This window comes from Ostrinia furnacalis, unplaced genomic scaffold (genome assembly GCF_004193835.3).
Source record: "Ostrinia furnacalis isolate ACB-3 unplaced genomic scaffold, ASM419383v2 OfSCF1198, whole genome shotgun sequence".
Lineage (NCBI taxonomy): Eukaryota > Metazoa > Arthropoda > Insecta > Lepidoptera > Crambidae > Ostrinia > Ostrinia furnacalis.
This window is the reverse complement of record NW_021131437.1, coordinates 438,515-453,335: the sequence shown is the minus strand read 5'-3', so window position 1 is coordinate 453,335 and position 14,821 is coordinate 438,515. Positions and strand designations below refer to the sequence as shown.

The 14,821-nt window shown below is 37.0% G+C and overlaps 1 protein-coding gene across 1 annotated transcript; it reads right to left on the bottom strand.

Moving 5' to 3' along the window:
* Positions 1 to 3,752: 3,752 nt before the first annotated feature.
* LOC114351818 (alpha-tocopherol transfer protein-like) lies at positions 3,753 to 13,926 on the bottom strand. The gene is made up of 7 exons (XM_028303152.1): positions 13,798 to 13,926; positions 7,779 to 7,972; positions 7,144 to 7,303; positions 6,699 to 6,760; positions 5,461 to 5,654; positions 4,520 to 4,724; positions 3,753 to 4,181 (listed from the first exon to the last, which is right to left on the bottom strand). The coding sequence occupies exons 2-7, from the start codon at positions 7,960 to 7,962 to the stop codon at positions 3,973 to 3,975; spliced, it is 1,014 nt and encodes a 337-aa protein (XP_028158953.1). The 5' UTR covers positions 7,963 to 7,972; positions 13,798 to 13,926; the 3' UTR covers positions 3,753 to 3,972.
* Between the last annotated feature and the right edge of the window lie 895 nt (positions 13,927 to 14,821).

Sequence of the window (14,821 nt, the reverse complement as noted above, 5' to 3'; positions counted from 1 at the left end):
TTAACTTTTTAAAAAAATAAAACCGACTTCAAATGCGTGAACACAAAAAAAAACTAAAAATTAAAAATATTGCGTATAAAAAGTTCATCCCCAATTTTCCACCCTTGGGGGTGAAATATTTTCTTCAAATTCGCATGAAACCACCCTTTTGATAATACCTATTCAACAAAAAAATAATCGTTCAAATTGATTTATAATCGGCGGAGATATTGCGTAAAAAAAATTTCATCCCCAATTTTCCACCCTAGGGGGTTGTTTTTTCTATTATTAAATTTAAATGGGACCACCCTTGAGGTATTATCTATACGCCGNTGTTGAATAAAGGAAGAATATTGGTGAAAAAATCACTTAGATTTTTGGGTATTTCACGTTCTTTTAATTTGTGATTTCTTATTGTAAAATGCTTAAATCTAAAAATTTTCTGAGATAACTATTTGCCCAAGGATCTATGCTATAGGATATAAATGTTTGTTAAATCGTTTTCACAGTATTTTTATAAAAATTTCAGCTTGTAAACTGACGCTAAAGTGGAAATTTACAAAACCTGTGTGGACTTATCTTGATAGAATTCTTAAATACTAAACTAATCGCAATATTTTCTCAATTAACTATTTAGACGACGAAATTGCCTAACTATTTATGCCTATAACATATTTGTAATATTACTGGTTAATGATTGTAACGAGTTGAAAAAGTACTGTTTTTGCGCCAAACGGCGTAAACGCTCTTAATAGGTTCGCGTATGTAACGTTTATAAGATTTTAAAAAAGTCAGGATTGAGCTCAACATAATGCATTTAAATTATGTTAAAGACATCTCTGCAACATACTAGACTGCATAGAAGAAGTAAGTAGCTCTTATTGAGTTATTTTGAAATAGATATTCTTTTTTACTAATAGATAATGAGTATTATACAATCATAGAGTTTATTAATAATTGCTAATTAACTATATGTTCTAACATCGCGTTATATTCAGAACACTAGTAAATAAGCATCTTTATGTACCCATGTTTCACTTATTTGTTGGTTATTTCATATAGAATAATTATATTGACCTACCTACTAAATTTATAACAAAATGTATCAGTTTAAGGTACCTAAACCAAGTATTATTGAGGATTTAAATAATTTAGTTAATAATGTTATTTTTAACTCTAATATAATTTTAAATGATGTTATGCGTAATTTTAGAATAAGTTATATTAAAACCTACTTAGTTGAGTACTTAATTGTAACTAATTTTTAAGTTAGCGTCCATTATTTCTTGTTGGTGTTATATGTGCCATGCTAAGAACGACTAGAATGCAATGTATAATAGCTGGATAGTTACTTCCCATAACTGTTTTCCATAGTCCATGACAAACAAAAGTTAGACGAGTATTTAAAGTATTTATAAGTGTGACTAATTGTTTAACTTGAATATCAAAATCTAAAGTTTTGATAGCATGAAACTGGATGAGAATGCCTTATGGCATTAAGTTCGCCTAATGTTAATATTTTTGGCATTGAAGTATAAATAAATAAATAAACTGATTTTCTGAGCCAATCGTAAGCCTTCAAGTAAATGACGCCGGAGCCGCACCGGCGCTGAACCGCATTTTTGTGTATACGAATGAATATCGCACCTGCGCGCTGCCGCCGCATCGCGTATCAGGACACTCGCGCAAATGTCTTTCGCGCTCATGTCTTTTCGCGCTAACGTCCATTCGCGCTAATGTCATATTAAATCAGCATCAAAATTGAATACGCGGTTTCGGTCCGGAGCTAGTGGGGCGCAGACGCGGTTTTCATTCGTATACAAAACAAACATGCGGTCTCGCCCGGTGCGTTTCCAGCGTCATGTACTAGCCTTAGGCCCAGAACAGACGGAGAAACGCAACTGCAACGAAACTGCAACTTTGTGATGATTCTGATGAATGAAACTGAAACTAAAAGTTTCAAACTGGTCGCGTCATGTGTGGTCTCTCAACGGACGCTATGGCAGAAACTTAGATGCAACTCAAAAGTAACTAGCAGTTGCAGTTTCGTTGCAGTTGCGTTTCACCGTCTGTTCTGGGCCTTACAGTTTTACCATTTGAAAGTTCTTTTACTGTAACGTGAACTGTAGCAAAGGGGAGGTAACTGTACGACTGTGCGTACTCGCATACAAAGCATGGTATTCAGTTATGTATGGGATCATTCCGGCTCAATTGCTAAAAATGGGCGTCTCTACGATATGATTTAATGTTTGTTAAAATTTGAGACCAATGGAACTCGCACGACGCATCAACATCTTTTTTGTTTGTATCCAATATTACATTGAATTTTTATCTTGAGACAAAGAGTATTATAAAATATTTGATATAGTGTAGGTAGACTATACCAATCGAAAAGGTTGATTTTACAACTCAACAAAACAGGAATCAAAAGATATCCAATATAAATTTACTTTGTCGGTTTAAGTATTTCTTTACAGCACTCTGTATTGTAATATCCGAAACTGCGGTTGTGAATGATCCCAAAATGGAATACTTATCTATCTTTGTACTCGGAATTGGGCCGTTGGTTGGCCGCTGGTTTCCTAAGCTATGTAAAGTGCCTAGTTTAGTACTTACAGATTTGTAAAGTTTCGTAGTTAGATTATATTCCATAGCATTTATAGGAAAATTTCGTTATGGCTCTATAGCATTTGGTTTTCGGTATTACGTCGCTCTTTTGTACAATCTTGATGATAATAATGTTTTCGACAATTTCAATAATTATGAGTAATTTCGAAGTGATATTTCCTCTAAATATCACGAAACCATAAAAATATGGATAAAATGCAAAATACAATATCGGCTCAAAAACTCTAAAATACAATATCGGCTCCTGTAAAACATGTGCAGCCTACATACACACTTGATTTTGATACACAAAAAAATTAAAATGACTACCACACAGCAATGTGTGTAAGTGTATGTAAGATTTATAATGTAAGCGAATAAGTTACAATTTCACCGAATGTTATGGAAGCCAACGACTGTTCATTTATCAACTAAATGCGCTATGATGTTAAATATTATTGTATTTACACTCGATAGATTAGTTCATTCGTTGATATTCTGTTTACTTGCTGTTATACAATTACAAACCATCGCAGTTTATAATGACAGATTGCTATTTTTAGTGGATTTATCAGATTTTGTATAGTGTCGTAAGTACTTATTACGTTGGCCGAAAGTTTAAAATATCCTAATTATTAACATTTGTATGTTTAGATGAGCTCATTTGTCTTGCCCCATTCTGTGTTTGAGTATGGGGTACGAGTACGCCGACGTGATCGTGTCATATGTGCCAAACAATGTGTGTTCAATGAATCCACGCGACAGTTGTTTAAGTATTGTAATATAGTTTTGTATGTGCCAACAAATCTTCCTTTGTGCCGTGCCATCAGTGTAAAAGCTAACGCACAGCAAAACCTAATGTAACGTACGCCAAATATTACTACAAATGTCATTTAAACAGTTGGTAACGGAGAAACAGTTATTTTTTCATAAATGTTTCGCTCAATAACCATTGTTACGGATAAATCGACTGTTTAGAGTAGGCCTTATTTACTAGATTGCCAAAAATTTGGTTTGTGTATGCGAGTTTTCAACGTTGCATTTTGTATAATGATGACTTTCCCGAGTGACGACGTGAAAGAGTGTAATGATTTCTACCAATTAGGTAGTTGGTGGATTTTTAATAAATAACACAATAAACATGTCATGTTTTTATTTTAACCATTAATTTGTACAATAATTCCTAATTTAAGCTTAATAATTAATTTTAAAATTAGCGTCTACAGGCTCAGTTCATGAAAACATGACCAGAAGAGTCTTGGTGAGTGACCTTATTTGTTTCAAATAACAATGCAATATTTTGTGGCGCATATTCTTGGTGCTATACATTCTGGTCGGGCTTTCCATCAGTTATATCTAGAGTTAACAACAACAGTCTGGTGGGTCTCAATCGACTTCTAGCTTCCTAAAGTTGCCGGTGAGGCCGCGCATGGCGTCGCCGACCGCGTCTGCGCCCGCGCACGTGTTGGCGCCGGCGCGCAGCGCGGAAATGGCGCCCTCTCGCGCCGCTTCGCTGTACATTTCAAGGCGGACCGCCATTTTGTCGTTCAGAAGCAGCGTGTCGCGTTTGCTGGCTAGCTCCTCCTTCCACAGTTCTGGAAAGATGGTGTAGGTTAGATTTTGCTGAATACGGAAATTAAATGATCAGGTATTACTTACAGGCTTTTATTGGAGCACTAATACTCAGTAAACAAGACCTCTCACTCACATATCAGTAGAGTGAGCAAGCTACATCTGAGGATCCCAAATAGTTATTAAATTAAAACTCACTGTCTCTCTAGCAAGTTAAGGTGGTGAATTTATCAGCCATGTGATTAAAAATCATCTCTTATGAAAGATTCACTTCAGATAGTTCATTGCATTCATTGGATATTGGTAAATAGTCAAGCTGAGCTGGTAGTACAGTTTTGAATAAGTACTTTGGACTACTAACCGATCATCTCCTTCATAGGCATAACACCGCCGTACTCCTGTGGCAACAGTTTCTTGTCGATCTCCACGTCAGCAGGGGAGCTGTACAGACGAACGCGCTTGCGGATTTTGTCTGAGATGAGCGCCATGCCGAAGTCGAGCGCGAACTTGACTGTCGGGTGTACGTTCACGCCGTAGATCTCTTTATGTCTCATTGGGAGGGTACGCTAAAAAATAATAATTGATGTAATCAGTAAGTTTCAAAATGTGGCCGTGCAACATGTGGCACTTGTTGCATAGGTGTGAAAATTGCAGTAAGATGTGATGTTGACTAAATTATATAAATATCTCGTACGTTTATAACATTTCTGTGTCCGGGTATTTCAAAATACATCCTACTGAAACTGGATCAAAAGATTGGACTCTACTTTTTAGGCTTGATAATCCAGCCAAACACCTTCATGGACCCGGCTGGAGGTCCCCAGATTTAATGCCTTGCTATAAATAACTCCAACCGTTTCTATCACTCTCAGTATCAAATAAGTACGACGATTCCGAGCTTCGTAAGGCCCGTTGCGATTTAGCCCTCAAAATAGAAGAAACAATAGCAAGGGTATTTCTTTTCATTATACGGATCGCAGGAATTAAGTCTGTATCAAAAGACAGTGCTGGTAGTCCGGTTCTTGTGGGAATCCATGGGGATCCATCCACCTTTGTCCAGCGTCCACTGCTGGAACCAGGGGGAGACCCCCGAAGTTCCTTCTCAGATTTTTGAGAGGAAAATATCGGCTTGCTCACAGTCAGAGCTATGTCAGATGGTTGCTTTTGTGGTTGGGGAGATATGAGGTTTTCATTAGAAGGCTTAGGAAGTGGTTGATTTAAGATTACGAAGGTTGAGATTGAGTCATAGGAGGAAAAGCTGAAAAGAACGAATAGGGGTTATAAATATGCGTCTTCATATACCTCTCCATTCTTCACGATCCTGACAGCCTCCTTGGGCGTGAACAACGTGAGGTGTGGGAAGCTGACGCCGCTGCCGTCCGCGTAGTGGACCAGCCCGCGCACCTGCGATTCCTCGTCCTCGAGCAGCGTCTCGTAACAGATGCCCATCACCCGGCACATGTCTTGGTTCGTGTATTTGTAAGGGTCGAAAACGCCTAGAGGGAGAAACAGTCAGTCTTTTCTCTAGCAATAGTGTGTTGCCCGTGGTCCTACTGCTCAGTCTTCATGATAGAACTACGGAAATATATTTTGCAGTGGTCCTACCATAATTTCTACGGGTGATTTGATTTCAAATGGGCTTATCTGTGATGCTTCCAGTAGAACTAAACAGAAGGACCACCGGCGATGCATGACGTGGTCAACATGTTTAGTGCAGAAAAGATGGAAAAGTGGTATTGCCATGAATTTGGTATTATCACAACGATAATTTTCAAGTTTACAGAGGAGTATTCTTCATTGCATTTGTTTTTTTATGCATAAGTTAATTGCAGTTAACTTTGTGGGTTTAATGAAGATTCCGTCTAGTAGAATTCTTGTAACATACTTAGTTGGACAAACGGCAGCTCGGATTGGTATTTTAGTAGGTAAATATAATTTACTTATGCATAGAGTTATTGTCTCCTTTGCCTATAAAATACTTAATATCACGGGCAAAGAGTAGGCAATGTTAATACAAGCTTAGTGAGTTTGTTTCAAGAAAGTGCTGTTAGTCAGGTACTCTTCTAGAAAGATTTGGTGTAGCGAAATGGGTGTCGGTAATATGGACTGAATGTGCTGTGAAGTGGAGATTAAATTATTTAATGGACAATACTTACAATCCCTTTGTTAGCAATGATGACGTCAGTCCTGATGACGGTTTGGATGAATGCTTCCATATATATTTATGACATATAGATTTTATACTTATAAATATTTTGACAAATAAATACACTTATGCTAATTTTATTTAAAAATATAAGTAACTTACTTGGTTATCCCAAACTTGCGTGAATTTACTGTGGTGTTAAATTGAGAAAGTTAACTCTCTGTCTTGCAAGAAAGTCAAGAGTTTTTCGGAGCTATCAAGATTATTCGGTAAGTTACGAATACATAAAAATACATACCTCGGAATAAGATACATAAAGTTTAAATACATATTTGTATAAATGGATGTAAGCATGAACGCTACAGGTAAAACCGGGGAAGTAAGGCATATCTACCAGGCCTGTATATGACAACACGACGACCGCCGGCGTCCTTGAAGGGACTGACAAAAATGTACCTGCAATGGATAATATATTAGTTAAGTGGTAAAAGTCATTTGATTACTTTCAGCAAGGAATTTACCGAAAAATTTACGAACCTTAGTTTAATGAAATTTACAGGACGGTTTTAAGAATGTTAACTATTTTTAGAAGAAAGAACATTTTAGTATCTGTCTGCCACGACTTCTGTACTCGTATTTTAAATCCTGAGACACTTCAAAGTTATTTCTGCCATTTCGGGTCCAAGACTTTATAACTTTTGTCATTGTTATTAATCCTTTAGTCTCCACTGTAGGAGGACGACTATTTATTTTACCATAAGAAAACAGAGGGTTTGGCCTACACTTTTGTCTAAGCCATGCGAATATTCCCGACTCAAGAACTGTTCCAGCAAACTCACCCCAGGTCGATAAGCTCCATCATGACTGGCAGTTTGTAGTCGAGCTGGTTGAAGGCGATGCCCCAGGACTGGCGCAGCAGGATGTACCTCTCAATGGCCTCTTGAGCCATCGGCACACTGAATTTCTTCGCTCGGAGGAAACGGAGGAGGAAACTTGAATCTGGAATTTGATGGACGAAATAGTAAGTGTTAATGATTACTTCATTAGTATTTACTCCAAGATGTACTCATAAGATATTCTGTTTTTCGAACTGATTCAAGCCTGCTGCAAAAAGAGAGTTTCTTTTAAATCCTACTTACTCTTTGGGAGTACTACCACAGAATAATAATAAGTACTATTACTACTTTTGGTACCACCAATGAATATACCTATTTCTCTGGGTACTGAGCATTTAAAGTAACTGGTCTGATACATGAGTCAGTACTACCAATAATGTGTCTGCGTATCTGGTCTGGTATCATCTAATATAATAACTGTGACCACAAATATAGGACTACCATAATGATATCACAGAGATGGCGGGCGGAAAGCTGTATCCGCCTCTACAACCGACGTGAACGCCTCAACGTGACCACGACAGCTGTGCCAAGAGCGAAACGAATAAGAAGATCATAGAACTTAAAATAAATCTTACCCATCCTCACAGCCATGAACTTGGGGTTCTGCTCCATCCAGCTCCTCAAGGCTGTAAGCGCTTGGGATCTGGAGTTGTGGGTCTCCCGAAGCTGGTCCGAGGCGATCGCCTGCGTGTCTTCGGACAGCGGGCATTTGTACTCGTCGGCAGCGGTCAGGTATCGTTTGGTTAGACGTCGAGACATTGTCGTGGATCTGTAAAGAAAGAGATTTGTTTGTATTGGATGTTTCTGGTGTCTTTGTTAAAACTACAATACTCCTCGTATTGAGTTAAGGTCCTATGTCCCCTAGATGGGGCAGAGGGCGTCCACAACAGTCCTCCATCGCGTTTGGTCTTGAGCTTCGCGTTTGATCTCGCTCCAAGTTTTAACAAAGGCCTTTAGGAAAAACTAGTTTTCACCAGAGAAAACGGGTTTTAACTGTAACATATCCATGTAAATTTGATGCGTTATGATGAGGATTACATGTGTTGAATGTCCAGGTACCTACAGGAACATGATGCCTCTTGTGTATTACAAATGTTTGTAAAGTTTATCAAAGAAAATGATGTTGTAATTTGAGTTCCAAAAATGTGTAAATTCTATAGTCCGTTTTTTTTTTGTTTCAGCATCTTTGAAATGTGTGCTACAATATATTAAACGTTCAGATCCATTCCAGCTCTACAAGTGTGACATAAATATAAATAACTTGTACGAACAACCTCTAAAGGAACAATATTATTTGCTTCATAACAATACTTTGTAATTTTCTGCGTGTCATGGGCGCAAACAGACGCGTCCTCCCTGACATCCTCGTTACACAATGCACTTACAAAATATTGAGTTTGCATCTTCTACAAGGCGACGTGTTGCGTATGCCTTTGAGCACTATCTCGAAGTATTGTCTACATAATTGTTAAATGCTTTATAATGGTCCTAGAACAAAGTTCGAAAAATAACTTGCTTTATAAAAAATCTTACAAATCACTAAATGCTATTTAAAATGGGTAATTTTAAGAATCATCGTCGCAGAAGTAATTAATTACTCGTAAAGTCTATAAGCTAGCTATCAAAGACTATTAGTAAAATACACGAGTATCTAGAATACCCGTAACTAGACTTCATAAGTTCAAACATCTCCAATTATACGCGAAGCTAGAATTTTTGCGTTATTCAATTTACATACACTGAGTCATGCTAGGAAAATTCTGAAACTAAAACTAGCCTCATATTCATTGCGCACGCGTCTTTTCCAACTCAATCAACGGTAATCGCTCCGCTGTTTCAAATTGCAAATTGCCTGACCTTTTCTCTCACGAGATTGGGCTTGGGCGCAGTGCAACTATAGCGATACCCAATCGAGCAGTCCGGCAACTAGTGAGGCAACTGGTTGGGCAATGATATGATTTTTGATGTGTTATGTAAGACAACATTCGGGTATTACAATAAACGAACTGTTCTTGTGCTTTTTGTAATGGCATTGTATGCAGAGTAAACCGTTTGCTTAATTTATGTAAGACTGCTTATCTATGTAGATTTTTATTCCATCTGTTACGATTTTATTGTGTTGAGTGTTGCGTTCTTTTTATATTTGACTAGCTGACCCGGCGAACTTTGTTCCGCCTTAATGGCAATAAATAACGGGATAAAAAGTATCCTATGTCCTTTTCCTGGCTCTAAACTACCTCCCTGACAATTTTCAGCTAAATCAGTTCAGCCGTTCTTGAGTTATAAGTGGAGTAACTAACACGACTTTCTTTTATATAATAGATATGTACAAACTTTATTTTATTGGGTAACTAACGAACGCAATATTTAATGGCATTTCAGACTCTGTTTAACTGCTATTTACTTACATGGGTATCGTCGAGTCATTATTAAAGTTGATAGAGTCATGTCTATTTTTTGTTAAATTTTGATTGACTCTACCACTTTCATTATAATAATTATTGCTCTCGTCTTACTATTAACCCGAGCTTCACAATGTAAATTGCAAAAGGCTCACAGCGACCTATAAAATGCACTCAACGTGGCATTACAGTTACATAACAATTTACATGTTACGTTCACTATTGAAATTGAAATTATGAGTCTGGGTGGGTCAACCCTATTCATTGCTTAAGGGCCGGCCATTTGTCCATGGGTATAAAATACTAATAAGATGACGATATTTTCCATCTCTCATCACGTAATCATAGATTCTGAGATAGTGTCAAAGCGAGGAGAGGTAGGGCGACGTTTTCAGAATAGGTTAACAGTCTTTCGTAAGTAGTTAGTTCAGTAGATATTTAGCATATTAAAAGAATATGGCCAAAGCATCAGAATTAATGGGACAAATCGTTACCAGTCTAAAATGGTGAAGATGAGTGTACCCCACATATCGAGCAGTTCTTTCGTTCGTTTTAGCCAAATGATGTCCACTGCTGGATAAAGGCTCAATGATTTTTCACATTGACCGGTAAGCAAAAACCTCTCCTGATTTTCGCATGTGCTATGATCCATTTCTATAAACTTAAGACTGTCTTAAGTCATTACACCTAAGAATAGGTCACCTCCAGTTTCCTCTCCTCAGTGATAGCCAGCGGGCCGGGGGCGTGGGGGCGCCCCCGCCTGCATTGCACAGGTCACCACCATCGTCGGAATCGTCATCAATCGGATTCGGAACAGCTGTGTGCTCCCAGCTGCTCCTGTCACCCCCCGTCCTGGGGGCTTGTAGGGCCCGCCATGTAGGCGGGCAATCGCCGGGAGGGGCTGTGGTGGAGAAGACTTTGTCCGGAAACCCACAGTTTCCTCCCCCCACTTATGGCGACGGAGCACCGGGGTCTTTTTAGTGGATATGGCTCGTCCTTCAGACTTGGTGAGCCCCACATAACCTACCCTGTCCCCGCAGGGTAGGTATGCGATTCAACGCATTTTTTCCCCGTAAAAAAAGGTAATTCTACTAATTATCAAGGTCTCTATTTTTAATGCCAGAAAGTAGAATAAGTTAGGAAGAAGATTATTACATCAGTCAGATACATCGACCTTTAGGTAAAAAGATTACGATCTCATCCGTCATCATTAAGAAACAGTTCGGTTAATGATGTCACAGAGGCAGTTTCCTAACTAACAAGTTCGGCCCAAAGGTTCTGTTGTAACGATGTCGCGGACAGAAGCAGCGTGTAACATACATCATATCTTTTGTTACATTCCGGTTACTGTTTGTTGCTCCGTATTCGGAAACTACGTCAAAAACTATAAGCATAGGATGAATTTTAACGGTCAGATCTCAGTAACATCAAAGAAGCTCTAGTTATAGTAAAAGTGATTCATTTATTTCACTATGATTTTCAATAAATAAGTAAATGTTACCTATATGACAAGTCTCAATAATAGGTCACTATATTACTCGTAATTGATAATTTCATTTTTTAAGCTACAAGTTAAAATCTATTTTCGACTATCATGAGCATAAAATAAGACGTGCTTCACTCAAGAACTTGTAGGTTTTCTACATCTTTTGGGTTCATATCAGATGATTATTTCATGAATCTAAGTTTATGTAGTAGTTCTGAAAGTGATACTGAAAAGGTTTAAGTTTCGAAGTAACCTTCAGGGCTCAATGGAACAAACGCGTGTCCAATATGTGGCGATTGCGTTATTGGTAACCCTATAGGTGCGTGTGCGCAGCCGTGTCGCAAGTTAATAATCTTACGGCAGATTGTAATATGAAATTAGATTAATGTCATCATGAGTGTGGCCTGGATCCTGATTGCTACTATATTACTAAGAAATGTTGAAATGGTTTGCTATAATGCTATAACCTACTTCTAATCTACGAGTAATCTCTCTTCATAAATAGGTAGGTACTCGTACTCCAACTAATGCAGGTCATTGTGTTAATTATTATGAAACAATTTAAGAAGCTCTTTAGAAACATGAAATGTTGTGACTGCTAGTTATAATATTTGCCAAGAATGTTTATATCTCTCTATTATTTTAAATACATCGCATTGCTTCGCGGTGTTAGTTTTAAGTAGTTCTCACGCATTATTTGATGTGGCATGTAGGTAAACCTATTGTTTTTGCTTTGTTACTGACCTTCGTTCTCACAAGATCATAACATAATTATGTGAAAAGCACGCAAAGATCATACGGAACCATTTCTAAGTTTCTGAGTGTATGCCTTTTTGATAAGACTTTTTATAAGTAGAGGTAGTTAACACCCTACACTTTTTAGTGAATTATTACACTGTAGGTTAGGGTCTACATGATTGATTTATAGCTACAAAACTATCTAACGCCCGTATTTACAAACATTACTATAAGGTCTCACAGTGCGCGTGGACGCACAGAGTGACACAAGAACCAATCACAGAGCTCTATTAAACGCTGTGCGTTCGATTTGCTGCTTCACTTAAGCAAGTATCGTTTGTGAATATCTGCGTAAGTGTTTAAGTCGAAATAAATATTATTCAAGTTACTAAACTTCTCATTAAATAAAGCACAGTCAAACTTTGTTTTACTGATGTTTCAAGTTTACTCAAAAACTACACGAAAAAGTGAGGTGACTCAGATAGCCCGTAACGAATAGTATGATTAAGGTCTAAAATTCTCTATCTCTACATTATAAACTAAGAGCTAGTGAACGCCAGACCTACGTCATTTTATAAAAGCTGAAAGTTTGTCAGCATAAAATATGCTCCCAATAATTATAGGATATAATGTAGGTGAATTATGAAGTTTGGGTCATCGTGGCTTTGGGAGCTACCCTAAAAAAACTGTCTGGCAAGGAGTTGGAACTGTCAAAACTGTCTGGCGTTCACTAGCTCTTCGTCTATTATTATGTAGGTATGTAGGTACTATGTTGGTGTTCCAGCCCAGAAATTATTTCAGCTCACGGTTGTGGTCTGCATAATCGAGATAATGAAAAATAATTGTGCCCCATCTATGCGCTTGGGCAACTCAATTAGAGCGCAGGCGCGCGCGGTTCGTGTGAAGTGTTACTCAAGTTACTTAATGCCGGTGTAAAAATGTGTCTAAGATTAAATAATGTACAGTCAGATGCATATTGGAAAGAACAACGAACATCAATTATAAATTATGCAGTACCTTTAATTGTTTTTATTTGGACTGTTTTTTTTTAGTTAAGTAGGTACCAAATATCAATCCGTAGACCGCAGAAGTTTCTTAATTTCGTACAGATACAGCTTACTACATTTTCTGAAGGAATTTCATAAAATGCGGTAAAGATATGATCCGTTTGAAGTTTTGAACTCACAAAATCTTATTTTTTTGCTCTACTTCTTCGTCAAGTTGGATTATAATAGCTAATTAAATAGCAATAAAAAATTCTAATAAAGACCTAGAAATATGTATATTGTATTTATTCGATTCGACCATTATTTTTTCTTTTTAAAGAAACTAGATGTGCCAATTGCGGTTAAACAGAAAAGTGGTTGTTTTGTAGCAATGAAACGTAATCTGAGACGTAATAAAAATGTCTCGTTTCTTACATCATTTGCATGATTTGTAACTTGGCAATAAGATCTGAGTGTAACTGAATTAATTAAATTTAAAAAGATTTTGATTGCAATTAATTTCTCGTTACTGTGCTAATTAGCTAATGGGATCAATTGTAAAGCACTTAGGATTGTTTGATTTCGTCTTGAAAAGCCAATTAAATTACAAATTAGTGGTTTAATTAATTAAATATTGTAAAGAAATTGAAATTCAGAAGTAGGTAGATATGAACAATTTGGAAGTTTTGCATAGGTAAACGTAATTTAAAATTATCAGCATATTTTTTGTGTTTGAATGTAACATTCAGCATTAATAACATTAATTTATTACAAAAAGCATGAACAAACTTTCAATCCAATAAAAAGTTACATTAAAAGTTAATTACTTAAATGAGATTTTACTGAAAGATCAGCTTAAACATTTGCATCGCAAAGCACAATATTTTCCTAACTAACCACAATTTGCCTTTGCCTAAAACGCAGAACTGACCATTTAAAACTTTATTCCTTTGCCTAAAACGAAATAAAAAAAAATACTCACTTGTCAAAAATTGCCGCCAAATCTCAACTGTTCAGTCACAACAATCACTGGCGGGTATCTTTCGCGAAGCACCAAACCACACTGCTCACTGTGCCACTGGCGGTCCTTCTTTTGCTGCCCACTGAGGTAATCGCCACTACACAGTACCTTTACTCTTTCGGACACGCTATGCTTTTTAGCGAAGGCGAAGGAGTCGCCAACATTTGCGGTTTGGGTTTGATGGAAAACTTATTTGGTTCACATGAAATTTCAAGAAATGATTAATGTAGAAAAATCCAAGGAATTTTCAAATTACTCTCATTTTATAGTTTGGCAATCAAATTGCAATAAGATAATAGGTAATCGTCTACCTTTTACAGATTCATATAAAAAGTATAGAACTCTGGTTCTGTATCTGTATTTCTGGTATGAAATATAATGAAATAGCCTGTAGATAAAAGTACGTATGTATTATAACAACATCGATCCCAATTGTTTTAAAACATTCTCCTTCAGAAACAAAAAAGCAATCAACGGAATTTCATATTTTTTAAATTATTAAGAAAACCGCAGAATGTTCCACACCCCTGGTTTGTTTATGTGTTTCAGGCGTTACATAACGCTTCATAATAGTACAAATGATTAAGGTAGATGACCTTAATCACACTGTTTGGGCCGAAATTGACGAAAATCACGTATACGTAAATACGGTTATTGCCGTACGAACGTAAAGTTATTCAATGGAAGAAAAACCGCAAGTATTGCTGTACTCTATAGTTAAATATTACGAGACATTAAAATTCATGAATTGTGTTTGTGTGCCAAGATCGTTAAGTCGTATAACGTTGCATTTTTCAAATTGTACAGTTACTCATTCGTGAATATTGCTGTGTAAAGAATATTTATTATATCCTACCCCGTTCACCTAAAAAAAAAAAAAAATTAAATTATCATAGGTTTCATCCAATTAAATATTTTAAATGAAAGCTCCTTCACAACTATTGGGTGATGTATTTCTTCATGTAAGGGAGAGCTTTCCTTCCTT